Source organism: Scheffersomyces xylosifermentans (genome assembly GCF_036884685.1).
Source record: "Scheffersomyces xylosifermentans strain CBS 12540 chromosome Unknown RJT20scaffold_2, whole genome shotgun sequence".
Classification (NCBI taxonomy): domain Eukaryota; kingdom Fungi; phylum Ascomycota; class Pichiomycetes; order Serinales; family Debaryomycetaceae; genus Scheffersomyces; species Scheffersomyces xylosifermentans.
The window spans coordinates 849361-861510 of record NW_027042940.1 but is presented as its reverse complement, the minus strand read 5'-3'; the positions used below and the strand labels follow the sequence as shown (position 1 = coordinate 861510).

The 12150-nt window shown below is 40.3% G+C and overlaps 5 protein-coding genes across 5 annotated transcripts; 2 read left to right on the top strand and 3 right to left on the bottom strand. All coding sequences in view use genetic code 12, as the record gives it.

Annotated features, from left to right (window-relative positions):
* The first annotated feature begins 136 nt into the window (after positions 1-136).
* PBP2 (Pbp2p) lies at positions 137-2227 on the top strand. The gene has a single exon (XM_064919432.1). The coding sequence runs from the start codon at positions 475-477 to the stop codon at positions 2023-2025; it is 1551 nt and encodes a 516-aa protein (XP_064775840.1). The 5' UTR covers positions 137-474; the 3' UTR covers positions 2026-2227.
* A 202-nt stretch (positions 2228-2429) lies between these two features.
* Positions 2430-4814, bottom strand: OPT8 (Opt8p; the record flags this gene model as incomplete). Its single annotated transcript, XM_064919003.1, has 2 exons — positions 4605-4814; positions 2430-4569 (listed from the first exon to the last, which is right to left on the bottom strand). Exons 1-2 carry the CDS (start codon positions 4679-4681, stop codon positions 2430-2432), a joined length of 2217 nt encoding a protein of 738 aa, XP_064775839.1. The 5' UTR covers positions 4682-4814.
* Positions 4815-5959: 1145 nt separating this feature from the next.
* SNF4 (AMP-activated serine/threonine-protein kinase regulatory subunit) lies at positions 5960-7245 on the bottom strand. The gene has a single exon (XM_064916539.1). The coding sequence runs from the start codon at positions 7153-7155 to the stop codon at positions 6139-6141; it is 1017 nt and encodes a 338-aa protein (XP_064775838.1). The 5' UTR covers positions 7156-7245; the 3' UTR covers positions 5960-6138.
* Positions 7246-7297: 52 nt separating this feature from the next.
* RJT20DRAFT_26406 (U2 snRNP complex subunit) lies at positions 7298-8686 on the top strand. The gene has a single exon (XM_064919431.1). The coding sequence runs from the start codon at positions 7470-7472 to the stop codon at positions 8628-8630; it is 1161 nt and encodes a 386-aa protein (XP_064775837.1). The 5' UTR covers positions 7298-7469; the 3' UTR covers positions 8631-8686.
* NUP82 (linker nucleoporin) lies at positions 8687-11458 on the bottom strand. Its single transcript, XM_064919430.1, has one exon. It carries the CDS (start codon positions 11186-11188, stop codon positions 8744-8746), a length of 2445 nt encoding a protein of 814 aa, XP_064775836.1. The 5' UTR covers positions 11189-11458; the 3' UTR covers positions 8687-8743.
* Between the last annotated feature and the right edge of the window lie 692 nt (positions 11459-12150).

Sequence of the window (12150 nt, the reverse complement as noted above, 5' to 3'; positions counted from 1 at the left end):
TACTATCCTTCGGGATGGTACACTGTCAATTTTAACACCCACTCCCCATCACAATCACTCTTTTCGGGGGGTATGTTGCAGCCGCAAAATGCAGAATTCACAGTAATTAACACTGGAAGACAAAACAAACAATCAGACTACACACTCGTTACCATGTAATACCATTTCTTACCTTTTTTTTTCTTCAACTCAAATGTATCAAACATCCCCCAACTACTACTACAAGCAACAATTCAATACCAATTTCACCACCACAGATCCCACACTCCCCATCTCTTTCCTACATGCCAATACTTAGACTTGCTCCAACGACTGTTCCATCTAGCAATGTCGCACACAAATGTCATCAGTTGACTGCCAATGTCGCGTGAAAATTGATGGAAGTTGTTGAGAACGGAAGCTTTTATTACTGAGGTTATAGACGACGACGAGTAACAGTCTTCTGTAGCATTGGCCTCTATAAGTACCATCAACATGTCGTCGAATACGAACAACATATTGAAGAGGAAAAACGAAGACTTGGAGTCCTCATCGGAGGACCAGTTTAACAAAAGAGTGGCCTTAGACAGCGAACAGTTGGAACAAAGCCTTATCCAAGAAGAGCAATTCCAAACAGCGCCAGCCATTGGCAACGGATTGAAAGAGACAAGCTCCTCACCAGAAGCTCAATCTGACGAGATAGTCCAAACCCCAGAAGTCTCGGACATACAGAACAGTGAAAATGAACCAGAAGCTCACAATATTGATGCCTCTGATAGCTATGATATCACTAATGAGGATGATACCAATCAGAACAATGCATCCAAACCCGTATCAAACCATCGGGAACGTGAGAGCGATCCCACATATGTGTCAATTAGAATGTACTGTCCTGTTAAAGAAGCGAGTTGCATAGTGGGAAAGAAGGGCGAGAAGATTAATCATATTCGTGAAAAGGCCAATGTTCGTATCAGTGTCAGCGAGAACTTGAAGAACATCCCAGAGAGAATCATCCTGGTCAGAGGCCCGGCCGAGAATGTTGCAAGAGCTTTTGGTCTTATAACAAGAACCATTTTGGATGAGCCAGAAGACGAACCTGCTTCCATGATCAGTCAGCAATATAACTTAAAAATCTTGGTACCACACCCTATGATTGGATTTGTAATTGGTAAGCAAGGTCTTAAGTTTAGAGAAATCGAAGAGAACTCAGCTGCCAAATTGAAAGCCGCAGAACAACCGTTGCCATACTCTACTGATAGAATCTTGTCCATAACAGGAGTTGGAGATGCTATTCACATAGCCATATACTACATTGCGCAGGTAATGATAGAACACAAAGACTGTTTGAAAAAGAACAAAATCGTATATTACAACCCTGCTAACTTCCACCACACCAATGTTAGCAACAGTATGATGAACATTTCAATGTTACCACCCAACAACAACATTATGGTGATGGGCGGCGCCAACCCTTTAACCATGCAAAATATGAAGGACAATAATGGGCCAATTCCATATAACCAATCCAAGCCACAACCGTATGGCCAACACCAACTCCAAAACAAACCGCCGCAACAGCAGCAACAACCATACAACTTCCAGATGATGTTCCAACCAGCCATTCATCCCCAGCAACATTACGGCCAGATGGCACCACCAGCACCGGCGCCAATGACTATGACTCCACAAACTCCTTATACAGACGAGCATGGAAATACCATTATTGGTGAGGTCATTACGAATCCTCCAGTTCAATCAGGACCAAGCCCTGATAAATTGAACCAGGACATTTTTGTTGCAAATGCAAACATAGGGTCTGTCATAGGAAGGGGTGGAAATAACATCAAGCACATAAGAGAGAACAGCGGATGTTCATATGTAAAGATTGAGCCAGACAAGGGTCAATCAATTATGTTAGGAGGCGGAAAGGGCTTGACTAATATCAGAAAATTGACTTTAACTGGTTCAGTTAGTGCCATACAAATGGCAATTTACTTGATCAACCAAAGAATCGCCACTGACAAGGAAAGAAATGCTCATCACTGAGTTGTCGCTGGATTTTTCTCTAAGATTTATCTAAACTCTGACACTTTGGATTTCTACGCCTTTTCCCAGTTTGTTTGCACTTTGTCTTCTAGTTTACCTGCTGAGGATATTTCTGTGACGGAGATACGACGAGTAGTTTCCCTTGATATATACATATGTACTTTTAAAAATGGGATTTTTTTACTGCATTCTATGTTTTCATTCACTTGTATTCTATTTCTCAACTACCCTTTTGAGCTTATTCTATTCGCTTCTTCGAATCTGATTCTAACTTTGCAGGTCAAAGGCGGATATTTGTACTTTAACACTTACAGGCATAATTTATAGCATACTCACACACTTATTACATCTAGTTTAAGATTAATAAAAACGTCTATTATCATAATAGTGTGAAAATCGATACTCTATAAATGTTTAACTCCCATACTCGTTAATAACATCGTGAAGACACTCAACAAGCCCTCTCCTAGAACAAGTCCACTGCTGAAGATGATCATGCCTATTCTGCTGTCGCCACCCTTTTTAGATCTATAGTTAACCCACCAGTATGCAATAACTCCACCCAAGAAACGGGCCAAGGTGAAGTTAGGTGAATTATAAATACCAATACCTACAGCAACTCCACTAGGCAAGTATACAAGGTACTTGTGAAACCGGGAAGTTGGAGGAATGGTATTCTTGAGTAAGGCAATGATTCCGAAGATAACTCCAAAAATGATGGAAAATTCGAAAGCCTTTGGAGGTAAGCCTTGTCCTGTAACTAATCTGGAACAGTCAATCCAAATAATTGCTGTAGGAATTCTGAACATATCGCCAGGGATATCATAAACAGAATTGTAGACCTTATACATCACACTGCTGAGAAATACTGAATACAAAGTGCCGATAATCTGGGCTATGAATTGGGCTTTTGGAGATGCTCCGATTAAATGACCAGTTTTCAAGTCTTGCATTAAGTCGCCTGCTTGCTGGGCGCCTGCTTCTGCAACACCTCCAGCAACTAAATTGATTAAAATCTTTGATGGATGATTAGCTGGAATAACCAAAGCAAAAATCAACTGAGACAATTTACCAATTCCACTGACAGGATTTAAATCGGTTTCTCCAAGAGCTCTGACACCAAGAACAGAGAAGAACAATGCTAATATGATTGCTACAAAAGCAGCATAATATGGAACGATGGAGCCAAAAACTATTCTGATGGAAATGATGCAAAGGATAGATGACAAGATAATACCGAAAATAGTTACCTTGTTGCTAACCAAATAATCCTTTTGAATTTCAGCTCTTGATAATGGTACCTCAGGACTTGGTGCCTTTTGAAAGTAGGTACTATTAGTTGGCTCGTCGTTCGAATTTCTATCGTCATCAGTCAACAAGGACTGTTGCATTTCAACTGTCTGACTGGTAGCATCAGTATAACTCGGCCTGTTGTTAAGCTCCTTCATGATTCTTATACCATTATTAATGGACTTAAAAGTCACTACTGCAAACGAAATTAAGGAGTCACTGATCATGACACTTAAACTGATCCACAAGATCCAGCCTTGGCCACCATGAATCCAATCATCGATCTCGCCAGGAGCCCATCCTTTGCTCTTCGCCAATGGAGCCAAAATACCCCAACCTAAGATAGCTCCAAACAACATGTATGAAACTGTTGGTAATCCCATAATAATACCTTGACCAATATATGCTGGAGATGGCTGGAAGTTCCATTTATATACATTTGAGAGGTACAGACCAAAGATCGGCAAGTTCTTCAAGATGGGTACAAAGAAGGACAATAATGTGTATGCTGCAGATACCAAAAAAGTCACAACTAAGGAGTTGATGTTGGAGTTGTATGAATTTCCACTCGAACTGCTGATTATTGAATTGGTCTCGTTGACGCTGTTGACATTAGTCTCGTCCTCACTGGCTAAAAAGCTTTCCATATCTTGGGACATGGATGCTTTACTTGCAGGGTTATCTTTTCTCTTCAAATCAGCTATTTCTTTCTCATCGTCATAGATTTCTGTTCCGTGCATAACGGAAATTAAAGTTGCTGTTGCACTTCCTGATGGGAAGGGTAGTTTCTCTTTGATGATTACTTGTTTACGAAGGGGAACAGCGAAGAAGACGCCGAATAATCCCAAACCAAGCGACCACACCATCAAGTCGAATAATGAAAACGTAAACTTCTCTCCTAAACCAGATTCTTCAGACGTGAGGAACTTCTCGATTGCGGGAACTATACCTATTAAGCCGTAGCATAATGGACCGGTCCCTACTGCCACTGCCACACTCTGGACATACACGTTTTCGACGTCTGTGAAATCCTTTGAATATGGTGATACCTTGAAGATGGTGAAACCTAAGAGGGCTGCTGGTAAGGACATCATTGATACCCAGCCGGTTTGCAATCCAAACTGGAAGTTTGACACCAAAACCACCGATCCTATAGCAAGCCCCACAATGGTAGCTCGCAAGGTGACTTGAGGTAGTCCCAATTTTTCACCATAAGTATGCTGAAACGACGTTTCTACGCCTTTTCCCTGATCTCTGAGCGTCTGAGTCTGGCTTGTACTCGAATTGACCGCCTGCTCATCATGGTTGTGTCCTGGAACGATTTCCAGCGACATGAATGCAAATTTGTATGATATCTTGTGGTCATGTATGACTCACTTGGAGCCAGAATGTGTTGTTTCGATGTTGAACTGTTTCCACCAACACCCAGAAGTTCAATGCAGTTTCTACGTGGTTCACTAGCCGAGGATCACTGTCTTATATCATCGGTGATGAGAATATTCTTCGGCTCCAAAGAATTAGCAATTAAATTACTCTATTAGTAATCGACTCTTCTGATAGCGAAAAAAAGAAAAAAACTGTCGCGATAGAGTCACGTGCGAGGTACGGAACGGCTCCCGCTTGGGGCACCCGATCTTGGCAAAGAGACGCGAAAGATCTGGCGAGAATGACAAGAGACAAAAAAGGCAGTTGGAGAGGAGATGAGAGGAGAGAAGAGACAGGAGAGAAGAGACAGGAGAGAAGAGACAGAAGAGAAGAGACAGGAGAGAAGAGACATGAATGAAAGTGGAGGAGTTGAAGTGAGAGGAGTGCGAGTGAGAGGGAGAATTGTTGATGGGTGGTTCAAAGTGACAGATGAGTCATTGACTGTGAGGGTAGTAATGGGTGAGCCAACACTTCAACTATTCATTGGATCTATAGGATTATATTGTTACCAGAGGCGTTCTGGCTTACAAAGATAACATTGGGGAGTTGGGGAAAATAAGGACAAGAACAAGAAAGGATATCGGTGATGGTGTAGGTGATGGTGTAGGTGATGGTGTAGGGGATGCTCTTCATTGTTCCTTCAAGGGGAACAGATACCACTTTAAGTCGATGCGGATTTAGTCGCAATTTCCCAATTTGATGTCTTTTTTTTTGACAGGACAAGAAAATAAGAAAGTTAATGTGGAGAGTGGGAGTGAGTGGGAGTCTCTCAAAGTGAGAGAACAAAGTGAGTGAGAAACACGAATTGGTAGCGCCAATCTCTCTAAAGTGATTTAGAGTTGAGGTTACGTTACAGTAGTAATATATAGAAATTGGAGAAGATGAATTAGGAAACAGGCACCAGGTGAATTTTATGACTTTCAGTCAAGGTACAATTGAAGTAGTTACATGATGATTTCGAAGCATGAAAATCTCCAAAAAATGACGGTAAAGAATCAGGAGCTCATCTATTATAATTTTTGGAACAGTCTTCACCTTAGCTACTCTATACACCTGGAATCTGCAACTCTTCTAGATGTACAATTATGTGACGCACATTAGCCTGGCAAGTTAAGACAAACAGACATAGTTCATTACATCTGAATTGCTGGTTTGTGAGAATTAGAATGGGCTGCAACACTACGACAGCTTACACTTTAAGCGTTTTCACAATACACACAGTGCGTTCTAAATAGAATATTTATTATATTAAATAATATGATCAAGACTGAGAAGTGAATGGCGGCTCGAACAGCTTGGCGAAAGAAATATGATGTAAATATATAGCCAGTGTGAAGTATTGTACAAAGGAATAGAGAGCAGTGAGCTTATGCTTGTAATTGTATCGTTGTTCCGGCCTCAATCTTCGCCAAATAAGATGTAGTTCAAGATGTCACTCAATGTTATCACAGATACTAACTTGCCCTCATCATCAACAACAAATAATCTATGCAATCTGGACTTTCTGATGGTGTCCATGATGGTACTCAATCTATCGTTCAATGTACAAGTGTGGACACCCTCGAAATCCTCAGGTCTTCTCAATAAAGCATCTCCAACGCTTAAATCCAAATCTGTGTACATTCCGCCCTTGACTAAGGCCAAGACATCGACAGCTTCGTAAACATTTATCAACTTCCCGTGTGTATCCACAATAGGAACCGAGGAAACAGACTTGTGAGCCAATAAATGAATAACCTCAATAACAGGGGTGTTCATAGTGCATGTGGAAATGTCTTTTATAGTTCCTAAACCTTGCAAGTCTTTAACAGGCTTTAAAAGCATTTTGGTTTCCTTACAGTTCAATGCGACGAACTTCAAGATTCTGTATTGGGTTAAGACGGAAACGACAATTTCACGATGTGTCTTTTCATCTTCGTCGATTAAAGGAATTCTTCTTGCCTTAGATTCTAACATCTTTACACATGCTTCGTATAAAGACTTGAATGGGTGGATAGATACGGTTTCGATTGGGGTTACACCGATAGACTTCTCGATATCTCTCAAGCCATCCAACGTCAATTGGTCGACCAACTCAAATTTCTCCGGGAACTGGAAATAGTATTGTATAACGTTAATGAAGTCAGAAGATGTCAATAAACCCGCAAAACGGGAGTTTTGGTTGTTCCATAATGGTGCACTGACGATATTGTTTTGGAGTAAGATGTTCAACGATTTCTTGACGAGCAATGAAGTATCCAATACGATTAAACGGTAACTGACGGGTAAGACATCATACGAAGTCTTGCTCTGCAAGAACAATCTGATGGCTTTGATTCCTATTTTCTGGTCGTGTTCGATCTGTTCTGGTGACAAGCTCAAGATGTAGTCATTAGGAGTGGCCGAGGGAGGAGTTATATTGGAGACCTCGGCCATTTTTACGAATGTTCAGTGAAATAAAACGGGTAAATAATTAGTGCTAGTAGCTATATACCACTTGAATGATCTCTATTGGGCAAATCCTATGTAAGTTATGCTTATTATCTATACCTCTCACCAAAGTATAACTACTTGGAGTGTTGTCACTGTCGATTCTCGGAACGAACAGACGCTACGTCAGATGTCGCAAGATGTCGTTTACGACATTGCTGCTTTGGGGAAGAGCATCTTGTCTTAAGTATGGAGAGACTATATGGATGTGATATTGATTTAATGTGTTAAGGAATAAACCTTTTGGCATTAGTTTTAGCATGGATGACAAGTCATTAGATGGGTTTCCAAAAGCTCCGCCACTGGCTTCTTCTGATTTAAAAGATCCCAAAGATTTGGAGCTGGTGGATAGCCGTATCTATCTTGAACAGAAGTCTAACAAATGGATCTTCGAGAGGGAAGAAGATGGAATTTCCCGAGAATATGAATACGATTTTGAGTCCAATCTGTGGATTTTAAGTTCGGATGATAAAGAGCCCACAGAAACTATCAAAAGGACAGTTTCTGAGGCCGAAATTGATGACGATGAAGAGGCCAATAAACAACAAATCAAGAGAATACGAAGAGAGAAAATGCAAAAACTTAAAGACGAGATCAGTCGCTTGAAGGCAGAAAACAAGAAAAAGAAAGACAGCAGTAGCAACAAGGTTTCAAATGCAGTTTATGTATCTCAATTGCCAAATGACATCACTAAAGAGGAACTAGTAGAGACTTTCAGCAAGTACGGAATACTTTCCGAAGATTTTAACTCTGGGCAGGCAAGAATCAAGATGTACTACAATGGAGATGAATTCAAAGGAGAAGCTTTGATATTCTACCATACACCTGAAAGTGTTAACTTGGCCATAGAGATGTTGGATAACACTTACATACGGCAAAAGAAAGATGGTGACCAGCACATAAAAGTGGAGCCTGCTCAGTTTGATAATGCAAAGCCCAGGAAAGTCCCTGAAGAGAAGCACGTACTTTCGAGTGAGGCTAGAAAGTTACTCATTCAAAAGAAAGAGGAAGTGAAGAAACGGCTCACACAATGGGACGATGACGTAAATACCAACAAATCTACGAAGCAAGAGAAAACGGTGTTAATCAGGAATATGTTTCGCAAGGAAGAGCTTCAGATAGATCCAATGTTGGAATTGGACTTGAAGGATGACATTCAGGAAGAATGTGCAAAATTAGGCATCGAAAGTGATATTACAAAAATCGCCATCTATGACATAACTGGAGTGGTGTCAATTCGATTCAAGAGAGCCGAGCTGTGCCAGCTTTGCATTTCGAAATTTAATGGTCGTTATTTCGATGGGCTCAAGTTGGAAGCTGCTCCATACAACGGCCAGAAGTTGCAGAAGACAAATGCCCCCGACTCCAGCAATGATTTGGAAAGATTGGAGAGATTTGGGAAAGCGATTGAGAGCCGCTAGATAGTTTATTAATAAGACTTTATTGAATTTCGAACAACTACTCAATTTCTATATAATATGTACCCTATGATGCACTTGAAAGTCATTGCAATGTGGGAGTGAATAATCGTATTTCAAGCAAGTGTAAGTCTCTTAAAAGTGTCTTCTAATTCAGATTTCGTGGAGGAAATGCGAGTATCTTCTTGCTCCAACCAGTACTTCACTTTAGCTAATTGTTGGCGCAATTCCATATTCCTTAACTTCGTGCTGGCGTCGACTTCTTTATCTTCGCTATGCCTCTCAATGATTTCTTTTACTTGAGCTTGTAAGGAGGTTACCACATTTACTAAGCTCTTGCGTTCTTTAGAATCCTTATTCACTTGGTTATTGATGGAGTTGATTTCTCTAAACCACGCCTTTTCTGCAGTCGACATTGGCAAGGACTTATTAGCTTTAAGCTTTTGCACAGAGTTGAATAATTTGGTCTTCAAAGTATCCACTCTTTGATCAAGTTTTTCTTGCTTCTGTGATATTCTCCGTAATTTAGATTCATTCTCATTAAGTTTAGCTTCATCCATTTTGGTTTCCAGAATTTTTCTCATTGTTTCGACCTGAGACTTCAAAATCTCAATTTGCGATGCAACTCTGGCATTTATGTTAATAGTGTACCTTGTATACTCCGAAACACGTTCAATTGTTGTGGTAGAAAGCTTGTTAACATCCACAAGGCTTTCAACGCCACTTATTTTCTTTAAGTGATCGCTGGATAGTCCTGCCCCTAATGGCGTTGGGAAGCGCTTAAGCTTTTTGGCATCCTTTAGTAATTCATCAATCGGCTCATGTAATAATACAGGTGGATCGTCATGTTTGATTTCTTCATGTGTTCCGCTTTCAATTAGGTTTTCTTTCTGTTTCTCCTCAGCAGGGTGAAGTTCAATAACCTCAAGATTATCCTTGGGGCCCCTCCTAAACACTATTAAGTACTCGCCCGTTTCAGTAACAGTATCAACGACTGACGTCAAGCCCAAAATAGATTCCTTTCTGGAGCTGCTTGTGATATATTTAGTATCGGCCTCGAAAGGAGACTGGTTTCCAAGAACGATGCTTTCGATCAAAGTATTGATCCATGCGCTGGCGTCTCCTACGGTAATGGCGCCATTAGTGACAGCTATTTTTCCCAGATTTGAGTCTAAAGCTCTCATTCTAAGTCTTTTCTCATTCGATGAAATTGGGAGTTCATCTATTCCCAAAACAGATAACTTCGATAACTCGCTGCCCCAGAACCTTACCTCCTTCATGTTTTGCTCATACTGTAATTGTTCTGCAGTTTTGGATTTCTTTTTCGTATCTTCTGATTCATCTAGGTCTACGAACCCGAATCCTCTTTTTGGTTTGGTGTATCCCTTGGGCGGGGCTTCTTTGATTTGAAGTGGAAACTTCGCAACGCTTTCCTCATCTCTTGGATTCTTCCATTTCATTAGTAATGACTTGAGTTGGGCATGATATGTTAATAGAACGTTATTAGATGGAGTTAGAGATGCTGAAGTGAGTATGGAAACATGGTCATTAGCTGCAAGAGGGATAATTTCATAGATAGGAGCTGCACCCGCGAAGACGGGTCCTTGAAGTTGTGGAGTGAATATAGATGGCAAGTTTTGGTCCAATACTAATAGCTCATAAGGATTTTTTGTATGAATACCTCTAACCTCTGTTCTAACTGGAACAGATCCGCCTACCTGCCTTTTGAGGAAAGAGTAATATTCGAACTGTTTAATGGCTGATGACTTCAATGTACTTTCCAAGCTTTCAACTATGCTTTTCGCAGGAAATTTCTCCTCAATTGTTTTAAGTAAAATTGTTGTTTCCTCAATTGCTTCGTCTATCCTTTCTTTTGTGGTGGCTATCTTTGCATTCTTGTGAACGAAGGGATAAATGGCGTGAATTTTTGAGCCGGCAGTCACATATAACGTTAATGAACCAGACAAGTTGCACAGAGATCCAAATGCTATTGACAGAGCTTGATCTGTATTTTTAAATTGGTCAAAATCCGTCAACTTCAAACTTATCTGCGGTATTTCGAGGGAAATGGAGATGTCGTACGCTTTGATTTCATTCTTGTCGTTTAAAATTACGACTACACAATCATTAGCGACAACTGATTGGAAAACAACCTTTCTGATCTTGCCTCCAATATTCTTGATTGGGAATGATTTACTTGCAACAAGTGATCTACTGTCGTCCAATGTCTCCGGTAAGCTGAATAACACCAATTCTGAGTCGCCCAGTCCAATGGCTGCTAGAAGCGTGCCCAGAGGGTTTATTTCCAATCCTTGGATGTAGAATCTGTCGAAGTCGTTCTGGAGAAGACGGTAGTTGGTGGAAAAGGGCGAGATTGTGCAACATCTCACCAGGTTTCTGTTGGCGAAGAACACTTCGGTGTTGTTTCTACACACCAACCGATCAAACCCTTCAGTAGAAAACGACGAGTCGTCAGAAGCTTCTAATTCCACGAACGTGCGGAATATCGATTGCAGTGTGATCTGCTCCACGAATTGATCCTTGGTCCCTATATCTGGCATGGTTGTGGATGTGATGATAATTGATCTGTAGTAACTAATGGAAGAAACAATCAATTACAATCCCTCTTTAAACAACAATATAAAACATTTTTAATGAGAAGCTGTGTGGTTTTGTGGTTTCCATAGTGATTTTGTACAGTGCGACTTTGTGAGGATAGTGAAGTGAAATTAGTGAGCGGAAAAAGCATGTATAGAAATAGGTAAGAGAGGTAGGAGACAATCAATCCTTGAGCATATGAATGTCTATGAATGTCTACTTATTCATTTTGTTTGCTAGCAGTTGTAGCATATACTTGTCTTTCCTAAGTTAGGAGTGAGACTTATTTGTTTCTCTGGTCTATGACTCTTAAATCTCAAAACGACTACTATTATGTATTGTTCCCTCGTTAGAGAATCACTATCCCTTGTCTCGTCTTAACAGTTATTTCAGTAACTGAAGCTGCAATCCTAACTCGTTTGCTGGAAACCAACCTGTCGAGTCAACTTCCATATAACTATTTTGCCAGAAGCTTTTTACATCGGCTTGATTATTATCCTAAGGTGAAGAATTGGTGAGCATGAAGGATTGATAAGTTCAACGACTTATCCTACATCTAAAATGCACCCTTCTTGTTCTATTAGCGTTCTCAAAGTAGGTAAATTTCTTTAAACATGTAACTTCAATATATCTATACATAATATATGATCTCATATAGCTAATTGGATAGAACCAATCCAGTACAGTTTCTTTCGCGTTGTTAGTTGCAAAGTCAGATGAAGTCCTTAGTAATTGAACAAACTCTAGTAGAACGCAGTAATCTTCATCAGCTATAAACCTAATTGACCAGACTGATTATATTCTGTTTGCTTGTAAGATTCCTACCTCCTCTTATACTGCAATCCGTAAGCAATTGAATCTTCTAGAGTACTATAACCTTAACTATGTTGTCAGAAGCTTGTCTTTTGCAGTCAAATAATGTGCA